At 37.6% G+C, this 22,422-nt stretch overlaps 1 protein-coding gene and 1 long non-coding RNA gene across 2 annotated transcripts in view; one reads left to right on the top strand and one right to left on the bottom strand.

Moving 5' to 3' along the window:
• Nucleotides 1–2,043: 2,043 nt before the first annotated feature.
• Nucleotides 2,044–22,422, bottom strand: part of PKHD1 (PKHD1 ciliary IPT domain containing fibrocystin/polyductin) — a 469,171-nt gene continuing 448,792 nt past the window's right edge. Inside the window, exons 65-66 of the mRNA XM_023212993.1 lie at nt 17,365–17,484; nt 2,044–6,901 (exon numbers count right to left, since the gene is read on the bottom strand). Coding sequence (XP_023068761.1) covers nt 6,567–6,901; nt 17,365–17,484 — 455 coding nt within the window. The 3' untranslated portion in view covers nt 2,044–6,566. The remainder of the gene's footprint in view (nt 6,902–17,364; nt 17,485–22,422) is intronic.
• Nucleotides 9,174–9,889, top strand: LOC111543132. The gene is made up of 2 exons (XR_002731766.1): nt 9,174–9,230; nt 9,664–9,889. It is a non-coding gene; the product is annotated as an uncharacterized LOC111543132 (long non-coding RNA).

Genomic DNA, 22,422 nt, shown 5'->3' with positions numbered 1-22,422 from the left:
GTAACAATCTACCATAGACTGAGTGGCTTAAATAACAGACATTTATTTCTCACAACACTCGAGGCTGGAAAGCTCAAGATGGAGGTGCCAGCAGATTTGTTTCCTGGTGAGGGCCTTCTTCCTTGTTCACAAACAGCCAGCTTCTCACTGTGTCCTCATATGGCAGAGACAGAAAGAGAGATGAAGGAGACAGATGACACACTGAAGTAGCTGGTAGAGTGAATGAAAACCAAAGAAGTAATAAAATGTGTGAACAAAAGTCTTTCAAATAAATTTGCTGGAGTGGAGGTAGAAAAATTGTGAAGAGATTCGAAGAAGCCTATTGAATCAAGGAATGTTTTCTTTTTCTTTCCTCCTTTCTTTTTTTTTTTTTTTTTTTTTTTTTTTTTCTTTTTAATAGTGGGAGCTTTTTAACCATGTTGGATACTCACAGGAGTAAACCAGTAGATGGGGAGAAATTAATGATATCGGAAAAAGAGGATAATCGAAGCAGTGACATCCTTGAAAATACAATAAAAATATATGGTTGGGAGAAACTCTTGATATTTGGTATTATTAGAATTATAGCCCAAATTTATAGCACTTCTAGAGTTCTCCAAACTACAGATAAGCACCTAAGATTATTCTCCATGCAACAATTTAAAAAAATTTCGGAGAATCTAATTTCTCAGGCCACATTCATTGTTTGCAAATTAAAGCCCACAGCCTCTTGACTTCAGTTTCTGTTACAGGAGTCTTAATCTCTGGAACCTCCCTAATAAGTATATAGTGATAACTGCTACCAAGAGTCAGACCTTTGTGTTCAGGGTTATACATACACGCATTGTTTAATGACAGGGATACACTCTGAGAAATACATCATTAGGTGATTTCATCATTGTGCAAACATCATAGAGCATACTTAAACAAACCTAAATGGTGTAGCCTACTATACACTGAGGCTATATGATATAGCCTATTGCTCCTAGCCTACAAACCTGTACAGCATATTACTGAACCAAATACTATAGTCAATTGTAACACGATGGTATGTATTCATATATCTAAACATATCTAATCATAGAAAATATACAGGAAAAATACAGTATAATCTTTTTTTTATTTGAGACGGAGTCTCGCTCTGTCGCCCAGGCTGGAGTGCAGTGGCCAGATCTCAGCTCACTGTAAGCTCCGCCTCCTGGGTTCACACCATTCTCCTGCCTCAGCCTCCGGAGTAGCTGGGACTACAGGCACCCGCCACCACGCCCGGCTAGTTTTTTGTATTTTTTTAGTAGAGACGGGGTTTCGCCGTGTTAGCCAGGATGGTCTCGATCTCCTGACATCTTGATCCGCCCGTCTCGGCCAAAATACGGTATAATCTTATGTGACTACCATTGTACATGTGGTCCATTGTTGACCAAACTGTTATGCAGCACTGATTATCAGTATCACATGGTATAGGCTTAGAATAAGCTCTCATGGAGCTAGACTGGAAGAAATACACAAGGTGGCACTAACATGGGGGAGGGAGGCACACTATTGGGTGGGCACCTCTCAGTGCTATGGGTATCATGTTGACTTGGGGTACACATCTGCTTCCACAGGGTCTCCTCCTTAAGAGTGTGATAAGGAGGAGACTGTTTCATATCTGGATTTTAGGAGTGATACTGAGGCCATAACCATATATGATTTTTCCTTATAGGCCCTTCACCCAAATGGAACCCTTGGTGGCATGCCTTGTGTAATATCCCAGGGACACTGTGGTAGTAAAGCAGATCCAGTCACAGTCTAACCACTATAATCCATAGCATCTTCTCTTCCTCGCCTGTAGACTTCCCTTACCTTTCCTTTTATTCCTCCTTGACCACTTTTTCTCTGTCCATTCACCTTCCACTGTCAGATTCTTTTTCTTCTCCTCTGCATCAATTTTAGTTTTTCAAGGACTAACAGCATTTTCTATAAGCATTTCTGCAAGGACCAAGAGCATTTTCTGTAAGCATGTCCTATCTCTGGCTGAGATCTAATGAGACTGCCAATCTCTGGTCAATCATAACTTGGAGAAAATATTTTTAAATTTATTTTAATAGTAAATGTATTTATAAAAGTATTGAAATACAAAAGGATATAAGATTTGAAGTGCAAATCAACCCATATTTTCTACTCCATTCCCCAGAGATAGCTATTACTTATAAAATCTTACTATCTTTTCATAATTGTTCTATGCATAAGTAAACTATAGAAAAACCATACTGTACAGATTGTTTTGTGATTTGCTTTTTTTTTAATACCATAACCACATAACTTGAATAATTTTCTACATGAATCATTCTACTGAATGACATACCATTAACTTGAGGAAATGTTAAAAGGAAAAAATATAGTCCAAACAAATTTTGTAATTTTCCTTGGACCCTAACAAAGTGATGGCAACTGATTATTTTTTATTTATATAATGGAGAGAAGAGTGGATATTTCCTTCACCTTGTTATAGCTACTAATTTTGAAATAAAACATAAAGTGATAATAAATAAGATTATCTTGAGACTGATAAGAGATAACATATAGACAATTAATTCTTTGAATCCCAATAAAACCTAGAAAGTCCTAGAAATGAATTAAATAAATTTCTAGATTGTACCAAGCAAAGAAATCACCAAATAAAAAGAACAAATGCTACAAGAATATTTGTAAACATCCAAATCTCTGTATTCTGCCACTTAATCCACATTTAAGTTTATAGAAATGTTTTATTTAAAAATTACCTTCTAGAAAGTGACTTTTCTCTCAAATATATCTGTCATTAGTCAAAGTGCGATAGCGTATATTGAAATCAACAGTTCTGTACTCAATAGTGTTTAATTCTTTGTGCTTAGAGTTTTTTCAAAATTGACATTGACTACAAGTTGTGAAAGCAAAATACGGAATAAATGCATGAATTTTAAATGACAGAATTAATTAAAATTCTTTACTGTTATTGACATGTACAATTTTATAGAACCTTGGTTGAATAATATTTGCATATGATTTACATTTGATTTCCTCATACTCATTTTTGCATATAGTTTGCATGCATTTCAATATATAGTAATTTCACATATTTGGAGTAAGACTCATAGATGGAAGGGAGTCATTCAACTAAATTGTTGAAAGGGGTGGGCCCTGAGAGAGCTCAAATCTTGGTCCTCGGTGGCCTCATTGGGCAGTACCAAGAGCAAGTCCATTGAAGGGCAAGTCCACCTTGATCAGATAAGCTGAGTCTCTCACTCTGGAAGAGACATGAAGTTCTGTTGGTCAGGTACTTTCCCTGAACACAGTCCCTTCCCCCCCCAGAAAAGTCCCCCTCCCCAAATAAAAAGCATGGAGAGATGGCCAAAACAACCGTAGCTCCATATATACTTCTTCCTCAATTTTGACATCCACAAATATTTATAGACATTTTTTATTTGACAAATAAAAATTATATATATTTGTCATATACAACTTGATAGTTTGAAATATTATACATTGTGGAATGGATCAATTGAACTAATTAACATATGTATCACCTCACATATATAGCATTTTTTGTGGTGAGAACACTTAAAATGTACTTTCAAACACTTTTGAACTCTCTAGACTTTTAGCTTGTCCAATCTCGAGAGAAAGGAATCCATCAATACAGAAAATCAGCAATGGAAGGCAAGAGGAGATTCTTTGAACTAACACAGGAATAAAGCACATCTCAATATTTATTTAGATAAAGGGTGTAGATTGTCGCTGCTGGGAAGTATTTGCTGGGTGACCCATGTTAATGATCTTAATAAATTTAGGGTTGGCCTACAGTGGTGTTCAAATTGACTCATCTCCAGACATGAATGAATGTAGAGCTACTCTCTCTTTGCTTTCAGTGTTTCCACAATTGTCTGATTTTTTTTTTTTTTTTTTTAAAGAAAGAGGACTAGCTTAACTATGGGTTGAGGGATTTTAGCTAGATGCCAAAATTCCATGCCACACGCTAGAGCCTGGTAAGTTACTGAAGATGTTTATAGCTGCTATTTAGGCCTAAAGAGTCAATTCTGGCCTCAGGGATCACAGGATTTTCTGGGATGGAATTAGTAAGATAATTATGGTTATTCCTAAACAGAGGGATAGGATAAAACATGCCTCCCAGAAAGATGCGTCTTGTGACACATAGGGGATAAATAAGAAGATAATAAAAATTCAGAGAAGGGTAAAAAGGTGCAGAAATAACAGAGCTGGCGGCTCTTTGCGAAGGGTGAAATAGAATGAAGAGTCATGACTGACTTCTAGATTTCTGGTCTGAGCGCAGTGATGTCATTCACTGAGCTGGAAAACAAACACAAGGAGGAGCAGGTTTTAGTGCTGTGTTAACTTCATAGTAGCTATAGGATAACCTACTGGATAATCTCACTAGGTAGCTATTTATGCATGGTATACAGCTCAGGAAAAATACCTGGGAAAAATATTTAAAAAGTGGTGAAAGAATCCATAGAAATGAAAGAAAGAAAGAATGGGCAGGTAAACTGAGGTAGGGCAAGGACTAAGACTGCCACCATTTTATAATCCTCAAAAGCCTTCGCTTCCGAAATGTTTTTGTCCAAAAAGCTTACAGCTCTTTGAGGATCCAGTGAGTGTACTAAAGTAGAGATCGCAAAGGCAAATGATTTCACAGACCAAGAACCTATAAAAAAGATAAATAACTGGTTATAACAGGGACTAATTAAACTAGGGAAGGCATGTTCTGCCTAAGTCATTCGAGTTATTTTTTGTTTTTTGTTTTTAATTCTGTTGGTGCCCAAGCAAAATACATCATCTACGAAGAGGACTTACTCAGCAGGCAGCCAGCTTGTGCCTCCAGAGTAAACGTCTATAAACCAATTTCTTGCAAATCCTTCCCTGAACACAGATAGCCCGGACTGAAATCTCTTGGGGAGCACTGGCCTTAACGTCTACTCATATTTTCTTCCAGATCCAACACAGTGACCACAGACAAAGCTACCTACCTCCTTTCAGGGACAGCCTGAAGATCTGAAATACTCACCAGATGCCTAAACAAGAGGTTAAGACATTTCTGCCAATTCATCGTAGGGTGAGACACACCTCCCCGTTGATGCCCTGCAGACATAACAGCTTTCTGCCAGTGCTTCCCATAATACTAATTCCAGGGCATCACAATTTAGAATTCAGCAATGAAAGAGTGTGTTTCCTTTCTCTGTTCCAACTTAACCACACAACAACCCCTTCACGTTGTAGAGATTGGAAAATCCTGGTTTTCAGGATTTTCAGGAAAATCTGAGAGCAATCTCTTTTTGGAGGCTCTCCTCATTCCTGCCATCTTTTCTTTACATGCTTGGAGCATAGGGTCTTCTGGATCCAGAGCCAAGGACACAGTCAGGCTGTTTAAAGTATTCTTCAGTTTGAAAAGAAACGGGCCCTGTACAAATGTGTGAATTTGGTGAAACTGCCTTTAACACCCTTACCAAATGTATCAATACCAGGTGAGCCTTTGTTGTGATCTCCATTTAAACCCCCAGCACAGCCTAGAGCAGTTGCACATGATATAATCTCTCCTCTCCTTCGTATCACAGCTTTATGCATCATCTTCTCCAAAAAGCAGTTATTTGATAAAGGAGTTAGCTGATCATCCACCTGGCCACTTGGCTATCTCTGATCTCCCAATGTGGTTCTTTTCCAGTTGTAAATGTGACCCAGCTACTAACGGAGAGAATCACTGAAAAACACAACAGTGGTCCATAGACAATTTCCTTTCCCAAATTTGGCATTTTTACATCTTTGTCCTTAACTAAGCTCTCAGCAAAGCCCATGAGAATATCAATTTTCGTGTGTAAATACTCATGAAGTGCAAATTTGATATGCTCACACTACTGTAGGCTCTCAATAATGATTGAATTTAAACCATGAAATAAAATCCACTTGTAAAAAGCCAGGAAGTTGCCTTGTGGTTGGAAGGTAAGCTCTGACAGATCACAGAGCAGGGTGTTGAACTGTCCCTTCAAATGTTACTACAGGATAAAGAAATGCTTTTCTCTAACAGTGTGGAATTAACTGTAGCTGACCAGACCTTTTCATGATCCCTTCTATAAGAGAAGCTGAAAGCATTGTGGGTGGTCAATCCACAGAATGCTTAAAAATAACCCCTATTGGTATAAGTCAATATTATGCCATTATTAAGTTGTTGAAATCAGGCTTAAGTCAAAAACTGGTAAATAATTAACAAGTGCCATCATTTGCCTGGCAATGTACTAGGATCATGATAGCTGCAAAAGATGTATCAGACATTTTTCAGTCTATCAGCATTTATATTACTGTTTTCCATTTTAAAGTTGAAACAGGGATTCAGAGTCCATATTCTCTCTTCTTAGTTGTGCCAGCAAGACAGTCCTCACTTCCCCTGCTTATTATCCAGAAGTATTCGGAAGATTCTGCCTTTCAGGCCAAATGCCCACACCTTCTCTGATTACAGTTGCTCCTGAATAGCTTCCAGGTGTACTGAATGAAGGCAGAATGCCTCAGTGGCCCCACAGGAGGCTTTCTTCTCTTGGGAAAGCCCCAACCTGCCACTTTGCTTACTCAGCCAACTTTGCCCTGGCAACCGCTGCCTCTCTTGTCTGAGGCCTGGATAGCAGCAGCAGCTGATCTTGGCCTGCCAGCTGGTATCTGAGCAACTGCTCTTGGCCCTCCTTCCAGTTCCCAGTCTCTTGCAGGTACACCTGCTGGGCAGGAGCACCTGGAGCACAAGTGTGCCCATGGGATGTGATGCCGGTAGTACCAGGAGCAGACACAGGACCAGCAGCCTCTTCCTCTCGGACAATGTGGCGGCTAACTTTCCTTCTGGACACTCCATTCATCAGCTGGTGGGGACACTGGTTCAGCCTGCCCAGCATGACCTTCATTCTCATATCTGGGGAGAAAAGAAATAGGGGAATAAATGGATTTAGTTTTCAACCAGTTAATTACACATTTTGCATAGTTAGCATTTCTGACAAGATACTGTCAAATCAAAGATTGAATTACATCAGCTCTTTGATTTCCAAATATCTTTTATTAGATACTCCAAATATGTAATAAAAATTTGGTAATACTTCTTCCTCAAAAAACACTTATATGATATCGATAACTGAATGAGGATTTTTCATTGTAAGGGCTAGGCTTCAACGCGAAAACCAGACCATGTTCAGGCCTTACCAGTGGGCCAACTCAGACCTGTGTTAAGATATATGAACTATAAAAACCAGTCTTATCTAATACTTAGGCTTTTATGCCAAATTCATAATTTAAATATCTTTAGTTTTATAAAAACATGACTATAAATATTTGTAGAAATAATCACATAAACATCTATTTATATGAGTGTGTACATGTGTGGTTGCATAACAGTAGAAGGAGAGATGGCACATTAGACTCAAGTCACAAAATTAGGCTCACGTTCCCCTTCTCCTGCTATCTGGCTTCATGACTTTCATCTTTTCAGCCTCTCTGGGCTTTAGTTGTATAATTTTAATTTATTCTCAGGTGCTACTTCACCATTTACTAAAATATATTTATTTTAGCAATGTTGTTTTAGTTGATTTCCTCTCAACATTTTATTTGTATTTTATTTTTCTATTAAACAGAACTAAACATCAACTCAGAAGAGTACCATATGCATAAACAGATATCTAGGCACCACATAATACTGTGTAAAGATAAAGACTGCAATGGAAAGTTAAGAATGTTCAGTGAGATACATGCATGGGAGTATATCATGCATGCAAAGGTCACTGTTCATATGCCTTACAGTGAGAAAAAGCTTGAACCTGTCCGAAACCCTGGGGGGTAGGTGGTAATACTGTCATCTACATTTACTACATTTACCGTCCCTGCTTTTCTCATATCTCACCGCCAAATACATTAACCACTCATTTGTATGCAATGAAGATGCCTAACTTAGTAAGCTTTTTGTTATTTTTTTCCTGAGTTCATTGAGAGCTATCTTGGTTTCTGTTAGGAGATAGTAATCCTGTCTGATTCATACTATAAGAGACAGTATTGGGGTAAAGAATACCAATTTCCCACTTCAATTTAATCTGGAAAATGAGGTAAGGATGAGAGAAAGTAATAACATTTTACATATATATATAATGCTTTTGATTTAGAGCAGTAAAATAAGATAATCATATTGTTCCTATTATTTCCATGACACATCTATTAATATTATGATAAGCCCATGTTATTCATATTTTGTCTGTCCTGTTCCACAGTCTATTTGTCTAGCATGTGTCTTCTACAGCCATCAAACTATGGGATGATTGTCTCGCTTTGAGCTATAAGAACTTTCAGGTTACCCTAGTTTTCCTATGGGACCTTCAGCTCCTCCCAGAAGTGTTTCTTGACAGCTCAAACTACATTGATTTATGCCTCAATACTTGTCTGGAGTTTCTCATTTGACCTGCACAGTTTCTTCTATCATTGGTCACCTTTTCCTTATGTAACAGTCTCATCTTCCTCTTAGGAATTTGAGTTCCTTCAAGGAAGAAATGTTTGCGTGCCGTCAACCTTGCTCTCTCATTATGCCCAGTCCTCTGCCAAGCACTGAGCTGGGCATCATCTCCATAATTACTGCTCCCACCAGGTGGAAAAGACATAGTTTATGAGGATCAGAAATAACCAAAGAACAAGAATAATAAATTGTCAGGTAGAAGCAAACTTTAAAAGGGCAAGAAAGGCTTTGAATTTTAATCCCTTGGTAAAACCAACAGCACTTCATATAAGAGGAATCAAACACTGCGAGTCGCCTATTTTCAATCCATTGAAGATACTGTTATCTTGTTTTTGAGAGACCTTCATTGGAAATCTTTTCCCCCTTGTTCTTTAAGTCCGCATCTATTCATGAAAGACTAACACAAGCATAGCTTTCCTTTGCAGACCCCAAAACATTTAAAAATCTACCATGAATTATTTACATGGCAGCTCCAATCAGCAACATACCTGACAGACTCCCCAGCCGAAATGAAAGTTCACTGTGCAAAGGTGCCCAGAGAGGCTGGCCGCCTCCCACTGTGAGGTTATAGACAGAACTAAGTCAGCACACATTATGTGTCAGCGCCGACATCAGAAGGAATCAAATCCTTTGATCTCGGACCTCCACAGGAAGCTTAGATCTCAGACAAATTAGATAAAAAATGAATTTATAGCAGATACGTGTCCTAAGGCATTCGGCTGAATGTTTGGGTTTTAGGGAAGGAAGGATAGTGAGTATCAAAATATATGAATTGGCATGCCTCCTTTCCACCTCTGCCTTGTTGATGAGTCCCCATTAAAATGAAGAGATGGGATTTTAAACTGTTCCTCCATGCCTCTTAGAATCCCACTGGTGGATTTGACCAAGTTTTAGGGAAAATGGGATACAATATGGGGAACATTTATCTCTTCTCTACAGAAAGGAAGACTCACTGGTTCTGGGTTCTTTCAGGTCCACCCACAGTCAGCTACAGCTTTTCCAGCTATCCTTAGCCTCTTCCAACTTCCAAAACTTTGTTGAGCAGCAGATATGCACTGTGCCTGTGACTTTAAAAATCTGTGTGGGTACTAGTCACTGGTTTCTTTTGCAATAAGAATATTAACAATGAATCTCCCCTCTCTCTCTCTACCTCTCCATACCCTGTTCATATTTTTTGAGCCTAGTTCCATGTGTAACATTCAGTGTTGGGTGATCTGGACTCAGTATAGAAAGCCTAATATATTGCCTGGACCTTTGAGTCTAAACAGAATCTGAAGCAGATCTTGAACAACTGATCAATCAACAACAAGAATCAACCATCTTGGTTTCTCATTTGTCAATAAGGTGCAGTAGTCCTACCCACATATTAGGGAATGATATGCCATAATTAAATACTAATGCTTCTGTCTTGTCTAGAGAAGTTGTTCCTTTATGTGAAAAATATTATTTCTTTTTAATAAGCAATACATGACAAATGAGGAGGCATACAAATTAGAGAAAAATAAAAAGGAAAGTGTTTGTAGTAGGACATTGTATCTTAAGTAATCTGCATTTTATTGATTTGTGATACTCTAGAAATGGATGTGTTTTAGTAAGCCTAATTTAACTCATTAATCCATCTGGAACTTCCTTTGTTATATTTTATAAAATGTGAATCTAGACTGATAAATGTTCTACATAGTCACATTTACTAAACCTTGTATAAACTGTTTTCCTTTATATTTACTTTTATTTTCTCTTTTGTTATATATTTCATTTCCATATCTAATATCTCTATCTACTTACCTATATATGATATCTATACCTACCTAATTGGGGCTATTTCCACTAATGTGTCCATATATGCTTGTAACAGAATCACATAATCTTAAGAACGTGACATAAATATTAATTCCCTGATAGGGCTACCCATTTCCACTACCATAAAATCTATTTATTTTAGAAAATTGCCTTTGTATCATTAGCCTATATTTTCTGATGAACTTTGGAATCCATCTTATGCTATTCAACATTGCAAAGAATGATTGAAATTGCATTAATCCCATTTATTTGAGAATAACTGAGGTATTTGCAAGAATAGTCAACCTAATTAGAAATATATTATACTTCTCCATGTATTCAAGTCTTCTCTTTATACTATTTAATAAAATACAGTGTATTTCTATATAGGTTCAACATAACACTGGTTAAGACTTTTTTCAAGGCAGTATATCCTTTGGTCTCTATTGTACATTTCTTTACTTTTTTCTAACTATATACCATTGACCTATACAATTTTTTGGACTGACATTATATTTGAGTGAGTTATTCAAAATATTTATAAATCATGGTAGTTAATGGTCAAATCTTTTAAGTTATCCTTTAAAAAGTATATCACCTGCAAACAACTTCCAACATTGTCCTCTTAATTTGTTTTATTTTTATTTTTTTTGAGATGGAGTCTCGCTCTGTCAACCAGGTTGGGGTGCAGTGACATCATCTTGGCTCACTGCACCCTCCACCGCCCAAGTTCAAGCACTTTTCCAGTCTCAGCCTCCTGCGTAACTGGGACTATAGGCACGTGCCACCACATCCAGCTTTTTTTTTTTTTGGTATTTTTAGTAGAGATGGGGGTTTTACCACATTGGGCAGGCTGGTATCGAACTCCTGACCTCAGGTGATCTGCCCACTTCGGCCTCCCAAAGTGCTGGGATTATAGGCATGAGCCACCATGCCTGGTCATTTGGTTTTATATGTGCTATGTTTCTTATGATTCCAAAATATATGTTATAAAATTATGGTAAGAATGACTTATGTGTTTTTCCTCATTTGAATATGAATTCCTCTAATACTCCATTGTTAATTATGATATTGGATCTTGATTGTAAATAGAAATGGAACTCTTCATTCTTTTTAAATTTTTTTTTGAGACTAGGGTTTTATTACATTGCCCAGGTTAGAGTGCAGTGGATATTTTCATAGCTCACTGCAGCCTCAAACTCTTAGGCTCATGCAATCCTTCCACCTCAGCCTCCTGAATAGTTGGAAATACAGGTGCATACCACTATACCAGGCTCTTCATCTTATTCAGTGGGCATGCTGTTATTCCTGATTATTTTTTAAAGTTTTCTTCTGGGACAACTACTATATTTTATCCATGTTTTAAAGGAGCAAATGTTCATTTTTTAAATTATATGACATAGACATGTTATTTATTAATAATTTCCAAACATAGTTTTGCCTTCCTGAGAACCTGAGACAATTTCTAGTTCTCAGCTCCTTTGCTTTCAGATGAAACTATCTCTGTCCTTCCCTATCCCTGTCATTCTTACACATTTATATTAACAGAAGGTAAAGTGACAGCCCTTTATATTTTACATTTACAAAAACACCATATACAGTCAATGTATCTCTAAGGTGGTAGAGGTAAGAAATCTTTGAAGTAGATGTTCATGGTCACATGTGCATATATAGCCTCTTTTTTACACTTCACTTTTTCATTTCCAACATTTGATGCGTGGATTCCATAAAGAAAATGGATGTAGACAAAGATTGGTGCATAATTTGAAGAAAGCAATATTGAGGTCAGCAGCAGTGGCTGTCCTGCAAACACAAAGGTGGTAGCAAGAAAACTGGAAGAGGAAGCTAAAGTAGCCAGAAGAAAGCATTAGCTGGAAGCAAGAAGTCATATTTTCCCACTGTTAGGACCCAAAAAATGTGCATTCATCATCCTTTTATATAGTTGGTGAACCTGGATAAAATTTCTATTAATACATTTCTTTTAGAAGAAGGGCAGGGGCAGGTCTTTTCTTTTCCCCCAGCAGTTGTAATAACTCCTGGAATCCAAGGGTCTCTGGAAAAGGTAAATGGAAAGAAGGGGACTCATTTCATCAGGTCTTCATCATTCACTCAATAATAGTTATCGGTGGTCTAATACCATAAATCCCTATGGTAACAGTGGTGTTGGGATCATAAAAGATACAGAATTTACACCAAAGGATCTGTATAAGATGAACACAATATTATATTACATACAAAAGGTATTAAAGAAGTGAGAAGTATTATAAAAGGTGAGAAAGGAACTATTCCTTCTAGATAAGGAAGTTTGAAAAAAGATAAAGTATATGATTTGGAGTGGGATCAAAGTGAGTGTACTAGTCCATTTTCATACTGCTGATAAAGACATACCCAAGACTGGGCAATTTACAAAGAAAAGAGGTTTAATTGGGCTCACAGTTCCACGTGTCTGGGGAGGCCTCACAATCATGGTGGAAGACAAGAAGGAGCAAGTCACATCTTACGTGGAGGGCAGCAGGCAAAGAGAGCTTGTGCAGGGAAACTCCCATTTTTAAAACCATCAGATCTCTTGAGATTCATTCACTATCACAAGAATAGTGCAGGAAAGACCAGCCCCAAAGTTCAATCACTTCCCACTGGGTCCCTCCCATGATATGTGGGAATTGTGGGAGTTAAAATTCAATATGAGATTTGGGTGGGAACACAGCTAAACCATATCAGGGAGACTTTAGAGGAAGTGGATACTTTAGAGAAAGATATTTTGATGTGGGGAGGCCTATGTTGCGCATAGAAAATATTGTCTTGGAGGGAAAAGAGATAGGGGTGAAGGAGTAGACCCCTGTAAGGAGTGTATTAAATAAAACTGAAGATGTATCTGTGGAATGAAGTGTAAAGGAGGAGAGAGAAAAAACAGACACTGGAGAGAAAGAATGGATGAAACTTAACAAGCAAGAGGACAGGCTGGTAAAGGGAGAACTAGGAGTTAAAGATAACTCTGTGTCTTGTCTGGAAGATTTGGGGCCAATTAACCAATTTAGGGAAGAAGGGAACAGTTGAGAAGGTGTGATGCAAAATTGAGCTCTGACAGAGCAAAGCAAGACTCTTTCCCTGGCATTTCTACAAATCTGAGTTTATATAAACTGGACAACTAAGCCCTTTGCAAATGGGATTTGAAACAGTGCGATATGATTTTTGAGTTAGAGGGGCTAAACATGTAACTCAGGACAATAGCATTCTTTATCTCCTTTAGCATTCTCTTCCATATTTGAATTTTTAAATACACACTGTTTGTTCTGACGGCCTCACACTTAATTGCATATTGCTTAGAATTATTCTCTAATTTTCCCCCAAATATTACTCTTGTATCCCAACCATATTGAAAATTCATAAAGGACAGAGGACCAGATATCATCTCTTTATAATTATACAGAAGGAGCCTTATAACATGCTAAATAAACATCAGAAGATAAATAAGTATTTATTTAATATTCGTTGGGAGAGAAAATCTAATTGTATTCATTAAGTCATTCCAACAGGCTCTCCTCTAAATGTTACAAAGATCAGTAAAAGCCTCTGCCAGGGTTTCTCATCCTCAGCATTACTGACATTTTGAGCTAGCTAATCTTTGCTGTGGGGTGGTGTTGGGTGTTATAAGATGTTTATAGCACTCCGATCTCTACACACGAGATGACAGTGGTGCTCCCCTGCTCCCAGGCTGTGGCAGCAAAATGTCTCCAGACATTGCAAATGTCTTCTGGAAGTAGAGTGACCAAATATCCCAATTTGTCTGGGGCTGAGGGAATTCCTGGGACAGAAGATTTTCAGTTTCAGAACTGGGAGAGTTCTGGGGAAAACCAGGATGTGTTAGTCACCCTACCTGGGGAGCAGAATTCTCCTGGTTGAAAACGACTGACTTTTGGAAACAGAAAGTTATTATACAATGAATTACAAAGACCAGAAGTGCTACAATGAAGGCACTCACTCAGTATACTTGGAACCCAAAGAGGAAAATGTTCATTCTGGTTGAGAAGAAAGGGGTTGAGGAAAGCTTTTGTTTTCTAATTTTTAGTTGACATGTAATAATGGTACCTATTTACAGGGTACAGAGTGATATTTCTTTTTTGGGGGGAGGGGAGCAGAGTCTTGCTCTGTTGCCCAGGCTGGAGTGCAGTGGTGCGATCTCAGCTCACTGCAACCTCTGCCTCCCGGGTTCAAGCGAATCTCCTGCCTCAGCCTCCCTGAGTAGCTGGGACTACAGGTGCATGCCACCACGCCTGGCTATTTTTTGTATTTTTAGTAGAGACAGGGTCTCACCATGTTGACCAGACTGGTCTCAAACTCCTGTAAACAGGTGATCCTCCTGCCTCGGCCTCCCAAAGTTCTGGAATTATAGGCGTGAACCACTGTGCCCAGCCCAAAGTTATATTTCAGTACATGTATACAATGTATAATGATCAAATCTGGGTAGTGACCATGTTCATCACCTCAAACATTTATCATTTCTTTGTGTTGTGAACATTTTGGAAAAAAAAAAAAAAAGGCACCTCAGCTACTGCTTAAAGCTTGAGCTGGTTTTAACAGGTGAAGACAAACCATCCAACTGGAAGAAACTACAAGTAAATGAGCAGGGAGATATTAGACTAATCCTGGGATGGATGAATTAGTGTGGTGAGGGTAAGCAGGGGCAAGAGAGGAAAACCCAATATAAGGTTAGAAATATTGGATAGAGTCAAGGCTTAGAGGGCTTTGAATCTTAAATAACATTTTCTAAACCAATAATAAATAACACATATATAGCCCACATAGTATGCCTGAAATTGTTCTGTGCTCTTTACTGACAGTAATTCACTTATTCTGTATAATAACTATAACTATGGCCAGTACCACTGGGGCCATGTTACTGATGAGGACACTGAAACACACAGAGAAGTTAGTTCTCTTACTTGAGGCCACAAAGTCTGTCAACAGGGAGTCAGATTTAAACCCAGTCTGTTGAACTTCTGGGTTCTATGCTCTTAACTGTCACACTATCCTGATTCTCCAACTGACAATGGGAATTCATTAAATCTTATGAGTAGAAGAGTGACATTAGCAGATACGGATTTTAAAAGAGGGCTTAGATGGCTCTTGATGTCAAAAACGCTGGAGACAGTAAAATAGGAGGGACATATATTTTACTCTCTTCCTCCCCCATCACAACTTTCCAGTACCCTGACTCTATCCATGCAATTTTTGGTAAAAGCTGTAATGTGGTAAATTTATAATCTGAATCTAGTAGCCATGCTCGGTTCCAACAGCTCAATCATCCTAAGTGCTATAGTAGTGCTTAGTGAAAGCAAAGTGCTGAAGAGAGAGACAGTCAGTCACTTTATCAGCAAATGTTAAAAGTTTAAAAACACAGAGGGAAAAGGTAAACTAAAGTGCCATGGCAATAACAGAATAAAACAAAATGTATGTAAAGCTACCAATAATTAGGTGTTTCATAGCTGGTAATAATTTCCAAATAAAAGCAGGAGATGCCTCATTATTCGTCTTCAAAGCGATACTCTTCAGATTTGTACAAAGCTTCGAAGATAAGGAAACAAATCTGCTGTGATCCCCAGAGGAGGATTCGGATAACATATCTTTCTATTTTTAACTTGTATGTCCTAATAAAATGGCCTCTTTGATGCTCCCCTCTCTTCAATCTAAACTTTTCCACAGAGTCCTGTGCCTGTCTCATTCTTAATAATTTATTAATAAACTACCACATAAAAAATGTCCCTTAATAAAACAGTTAGGCACTGTGGACTGCATAATGTAGTTAATTTAAGCGGGCCACTGAGATTCACATAGATGGCCACATGAGATTAAGAGAGAGACTAGTACCACTCCTGCCATTCTCTGTAGATGGCAGCTGAATACAAAGAGCTATTCAGATGGCAGGCTTCAAACACCTGTCCTAAGTTTACATGCAATAATATGGTCAAGAGGCTTCTAAAAAGCAAAATTAGAATAATCTTAGATGGAATCTTCAGATAATTCCCATCCCCTTCTCTCTTTCTCTATTTTTTTCAATACTACTCCCATCCACACCCCCACACCCTCTACCACCTTTTGGTGCAGGTCCAGGAACTGGAGTATGGCTAATATGTTGGGAAAATTGAAACAAACAAACATTTATTTCCTTCATGGAAAGATATACAAACAAGCAAACAAACTGATAAGCACTCATGCTCATGCGTGCGCGCACGCACACACACACACATAAACACACACATGAAAGATCTCACTCAGCTACTTAGAGGCAGAATAATATTGGGCTGCTATTTTTTGCTTAAACACACATTCAGAACTACTAGACAGGTAAGCCTTTTGAAGCAGAAAATATGATAATTGACTCTCTAGAGTACATGTTTTTAAATGTTTCAGGCCTAGGGAAATTATATGAATATTTTTCATGTAGCATACCTATATTTGGCAAAGCCATCTTGTGCTTTGCCCAGTCTTTCTATCTGCAGCATTCTTAGTAGGACAAGGGCAAAGCATTCATCCCAGGCAAATGCTTATCTTTTCTCTGTCTGGCACTAACTCTAATGGCAATTTAACAATATAACAAGTAATGTCATCTGGCATAACACACCATGGAGGCAAATAATACATTTTGCTGAAAGTACAGCTAAACAACAAAGCACAGCTTAACAAAGCTGACTCACGTGTCGAGGGTTCTGTACTCAATCTAATTTGCATAGTTGGTATTTGGCAACTGTACTCTTCTTTCCCAAATTCAATAATGTTGCCAAATTGGCAGCTTTGCAATAGCTAAAGGAAAGATTATATGCCTATCCTCTGGTTTCCCCTTTGTGTAACGAACTCAAATGTTAAACCAATAATCTTCATATATATACACATATAAAGTATATGTATCAATTCAAATAATGGGTGAATAGATGAGTGAATCAGCCAGACCTGTGTATTTTTCTGCTGGGATATTTCTTTGAAGGAAAGTAACAAAGACTAAGAAGGGGCTACAAACTAAATTGCTTCAGAAACACAGCTGAAGGAGAGGGAGGCTCAGTCAGTCCACAACAGGTCTCTCCTGTGGGGATCATCTCCACCTCTAAGCTTACCTTCTGCCACCACAGCGTCTTCTTTTTTGGGCCCTTGTGATTCTCGGCGTTTGGATGAGCTGTGGATATGATTATTTTCATTATTAGTCTGGGATTCGGGAATCTCTTCAGGTTTTGTTTCTGTATTAATGGAGAAAAAGAAGGGAATTTTGTTCAGACAAAAAGAACATTTTTACTTGTAAGTGGGACCATCAGCATTTAGGTGTTTCCCTTGTATGTACACTTGTTCCATAATTACCATATACATGCAATAGAATGCATATAACATATTCAGAGTTCAAGAAATAATGGCATAAAATCCTACATACTGACCACCAACATTATGGTATAAAACTGTACAAATAGCAGACACATGTGGCTACTGATCACTTAAAATGTTGCTAGCTAAATTAAGATGTATTGTAAGTATAATGTACACAGTCAATTTTCAAAAAAGTGTAAACTACCTAATGTTTTTAAATTCATTACGTGTTGAAATAATATAATTGATATGTTAAATCGCTACTAGAGAATTACACATGTGTCTTGCATGTGTGGCTCATGTTATACTTCTGTTGGACAGAACTGATTAGCTAGTGACAGAATATTATTAATACTTTTTTAGTCTTTAATTTTGAAATGAATATTGATTCACAGGCAGTTGTCAAGAAATGTACAGGGAGGATGCAAGCATCTTCACCCAGCCTTCTCCATTGTTAACAACCTGTGTAACTACAATATGATATCAATATTAAGGAATTGAGACCAGTACAAGCCAGCAAATGCAAGATGAGGGGAGCTTTTAATTGAAGACTATATATCTTTAGTCTATCCCTGGCTGAAGAGGTACTTCATCTTCTATTCATCTACTTAATAAATGCATTCATCTAAAATATATTTACATTCCTCATGTCAGGCACTGTTTAAGGCTCTGGGAATACTATGGTGAGTAAAAAAGATCTGATCCCTGCCCTGATAGAGCTTTTATTCTAGTTTGGATGGCAGAGGATAAACAAATAAATTTGTAATATGGCAAAGTAATGCTATAACATGGCATGAAAAAGAGGTAGTTATGGGTGGGAAGTAGACCATTTTTTCTTTTTCAACTTTTATTTTAGGTTCAGCGGGTACATGTACAGGTTTATTACAGGTAAATTGCATGTCACTGGGGTTTGGTGTACAAATGATTTCATCACCCAAGTAGTGAACATAGTACCAAACAGATAGTTTTTCAACCCTTATCCCCCTCCCACCTTCCCCACTCAAGTAGGCCCTTGTCTCTATTGTTCCTCTCTTCGTGTCCATGTGTACCCAATGTTTAGCTCCCACTTATAAGTGACAACATGCAGTATTTGGTTTTCTGTTCTTGCATTAATTCACTTAGTTTAGTGGCCTCCAGCTGCATCAATGTTGCTGCAAAGGAGTGATTTCATTCTTTTTATGGCTGCATACTATTCCATGGTATATATGTATCATATTTTCATTATCAAGTCCACTGTTGATGGGCATCTAGGTTGAATCCATGTCTTTGCTATTGTGAATAGTGCTGCAATAAACATACAAATGCATGAGTCCTTCTGGTAGACTGATTTATATTCTTTTGGGTATATACCAAATAATGGGATTGCTGAGTTGAAAACTTCTGTTTTAAGTTCTTTGAGAAATCTCCAAACTGCTTTGCATAGTGGCTGAACTAATTTACACTCCCACCAACAGTGTATCAGCATTCCCTTTTCTCCACAACCTCACCAACATCTGTTACTGTTTTAACTTTTTAGTAATTGCCATTCTGACTGGTATGAGATGGTATCTTATTGTATACTAGACTTTAAACTATACTACAAAGGTACAGCAACCAAAACAGAATGGTACTGGCAAAATAATAGACAAATAGACAACAGACCAATAGACGAATAGACAAATGAAACTGCACACATACAACCATCTCATCTTCAACAAAGCCAACAATAACAAGCAATGGGGAAAGGACTCCTATTCAATAGATGGTGCTGGGATAGCCGGCTAGCCATATGCAGAAGAATGAAACTTGACCTCTTCCTTTCCCTATATGCAAGATTAAAGACTTAAGTGTAAGATCCAAAACGGTAAAAATCCTAGAAGAAAATCTAACAAATACCATTCCGGACATAGGCCTTGACAAAGTTTTCATGATGAAGCCTCCAAAAGCAAATTCAACAAAAACATAAATAAAAAAAAGCAGGACCCAATTAAACTAAAGAGCTTCTGCACAGCAAAAGAAACTACCAACAGAGGAGACAAACAACCAACAGAATGAGAGAAAACATAACAAACTATGCATCTTACAAAAGTCTAATATCCAGAATCTATAAGAATTTAAATCAAAAATCAAAAAAGCAAACAATCTCATTTAAAAAAATGGGCAAAGGACATGAACGGACACTTCTCAAAAGAAGATACATATGTGGCCAAAAGTTTGTGAAAAAAATGGTCATCATCACTAATGATTAGAGAAATGCAAGTAAAAACCACAAGGTACACATTTTTGGATAGGCATGATCAGGAAGGATATACCCTGAAATAAAATCACAGTAAGACAAAACAAAACAAAAAACCAACAAGAAGAGAAAAGACAAAAGCCAATTTTACTTAAGAATATCTTTGATAAAGCAGTAAAGAGAATTAAATTTTATTTAAAATCCGTATGTGGCCGGGCGCGGTGGCTCAAGCCTGTAATCCCAGCACTTTGGGAGGCCGAGACGGGCGGATCACGAGGTCAGGAGATCGAGACCATCCTGGCTAACACGGCGAAACCCCGTCTCTACTAAAAATACAAAAAACTAGCCGGGCGAGGTGGCGGGCGCCTGTAGTCCCAGCTACTCGGGAGGCTGAGGCGGGAGAATGGCGTAAACCCGGGAGGCGGAGCTTGTAGTGAGCTGAGATCTGGCCACTGCACTCCAGCCTGGGCGACAGAGCGAGACTCCGTCTCAAAAAAATAAAAAAATAAAATCCGTATGTGATTTTTCCCAAGAAAAAGCAATTTTACAATTGAATTTTGAGCTGAACTAGCTATTTTTTCATGGAACACCATGTTTACTTGAAAGAGCTTGAAAACATGATTGAGAAATTATGGTTATTCATACTTGTGTATTTGGTAGATTTTATTTTTTCTCAAATGAATGAAGTGAGCTTGTAAAACAGAAACAACTTACAATGTTTGTTGCCAGTGATAAAATTCAAGCTTTCATGGGAAACTTGGAATTTGGGAAAACTTGTGTCAACTGCATGAGCGTCATAGGTTTCTAATTCTTAATGATTCACGTTATTAACAAATGTGATCTTTTTGAATAGTAGAATAAAATATGTCAATGTTGAGAAGATCTTCACGACTCCATGAAACAATATTTTCAAAATGGTCAAAGCATAATGCATGGATGAAAGCTCCATTCAAAGTATATGATGAGACTGGTGGATTCTCATGTAACAAAGTACAAAAAGGACATTGAGATGGCACTTTAAGTAACTACTTCTTGTCAAGTCTGGGTGCAGTAGGAAAGAAGAATGTGCACTATTATCTGTAAAGGCTATTAAAATGCTCATCCCTTTTCTACAATGTATCTGACTGAGGCTGGTTTTCTTCATATACTTCAGCAAAAACAATATATTGCAATAGGTCGAATACAGAAGCTGCCAAGAGATTCCAGCTGCCTATTAAGGAAGACATTAAAGAGATTTGTAAGAATGCCACACTCTTTTCACTATATATTCTTTGAAACTACAACTTTTTAATTTAAAATGTTATGTTTACATGCAATGCATGTATTATTTTAAAATAAGGTAATGAGTAAATTTAAAATTTTCTGTTTAAACTTCTAATTTGGAAACACTAATGGATATAGAACTCATATAGACAAAAGTTGTTTAGATTCTCAACAATCATTCAAAGTACAAGGTCCTTAAACCCAAATTGAAAAAGACAGACACAGAGAGCATATAGCTTAACCAGAGAATCCTTTTTTATGAGTAAGTCATGGAACAATATATTTTTCTGATTCTAAAGAAATGAATGCTAATTTTAGAAACTTAATAAATACAAAATACAGAAGATATAAAGAAGGAAATACAAATCACTTATACAGATCTGACTACTGTAAAACTTTCATAAAGTTCCTTGTAATTTCTTTACATCTTTTTTGTTTGTTTAACATAGTTAGGAGTCTGTGCCCAGTCAAGAAAATATGGGGATATCATACAAGGTAATGTGTCCACAGATATTGAAAGGTTGAAAGAGCAAAAGTAAGACACTGAAGTAATAGATATATTTGTAAATGCAGGAAGAAGTCATGTTTAGGGCTGGGAGATCAAAAGTGGAGTTAGCAGAGCTTAGGAGTTAGAAAAAGCCATCTCTAGAGCTCAGGATTAAAAGTGAGGTTAGACTGGAGTGCGATGGCGCAATCTCGGCTCACTGCAACCTCCACCACCTCCTGGGTTCAAGCAATTCTCCTGCCTCAGGCTCCCGAGTAGCTGGGATTACAGGCGCCTGCCACCATGCCCAGATAATTTTTGTATTTTTAGTAGAGATGGGGTTTCACCATGTTGGCCAGGCTGGTCTTGAAATCCTAACCTCAGGTGATCCACCCGCCTCGGACTCTCAAAGTGCTGGTTTTCCCTGATTCTTTAACTCACTTTTTGAAGGCTCAACTGGCAATGGACTATAGTGTTTCAGAGAATGCGATCTAGAGCCAAACTTCCTGGCTTCTTCATGATTTTGAGACCTTGGGCAGGTGACTTACCCTTTTTGTCCCTCTTTCTCTACCTACATAATAACAGGCACAATATTTATCACCCACCTCATTGGGTTGTTGTGCAGATTAAAGAAATTCTTTTATCTGAAGTGCTCAGAATGTGTTCCATAGTATTTAGTAAACGTGAGGTTTTATGATTATTGCTATTATTACTCAAGATTAGGCAATCCTTTTCTCTAATGTATTAATTGAACAATTTGGCTTTGTGTAATTTTATATTTTAGAGAAGCTCACAAAAATTTGTCTTTGGAGAAAGAAAAAGAATCATTAATATGTTATGCATGATGACTTTTTT

Source organism: Piliocolobus tephrosceles, chromosome 5, assembly GCF_002776525.5.
Source record: "Piliocolobus tephrosceles isolate RC106 chromosome 5, ASM277652v3, whole genome shotgun sequence".
Classification (NCBI taxonomy): Eukaryota; Metazoa; Chordata; class Mammalia; order Primates; family Cercopithecidae; genus Piliocolobus; species Piliocolobus tephrosceles.
The sequence above is the reverse complement of the archived record's forward strand: the minus strand, read 5'-3'. Positions and strand labels throughout refer to the sequence as shown.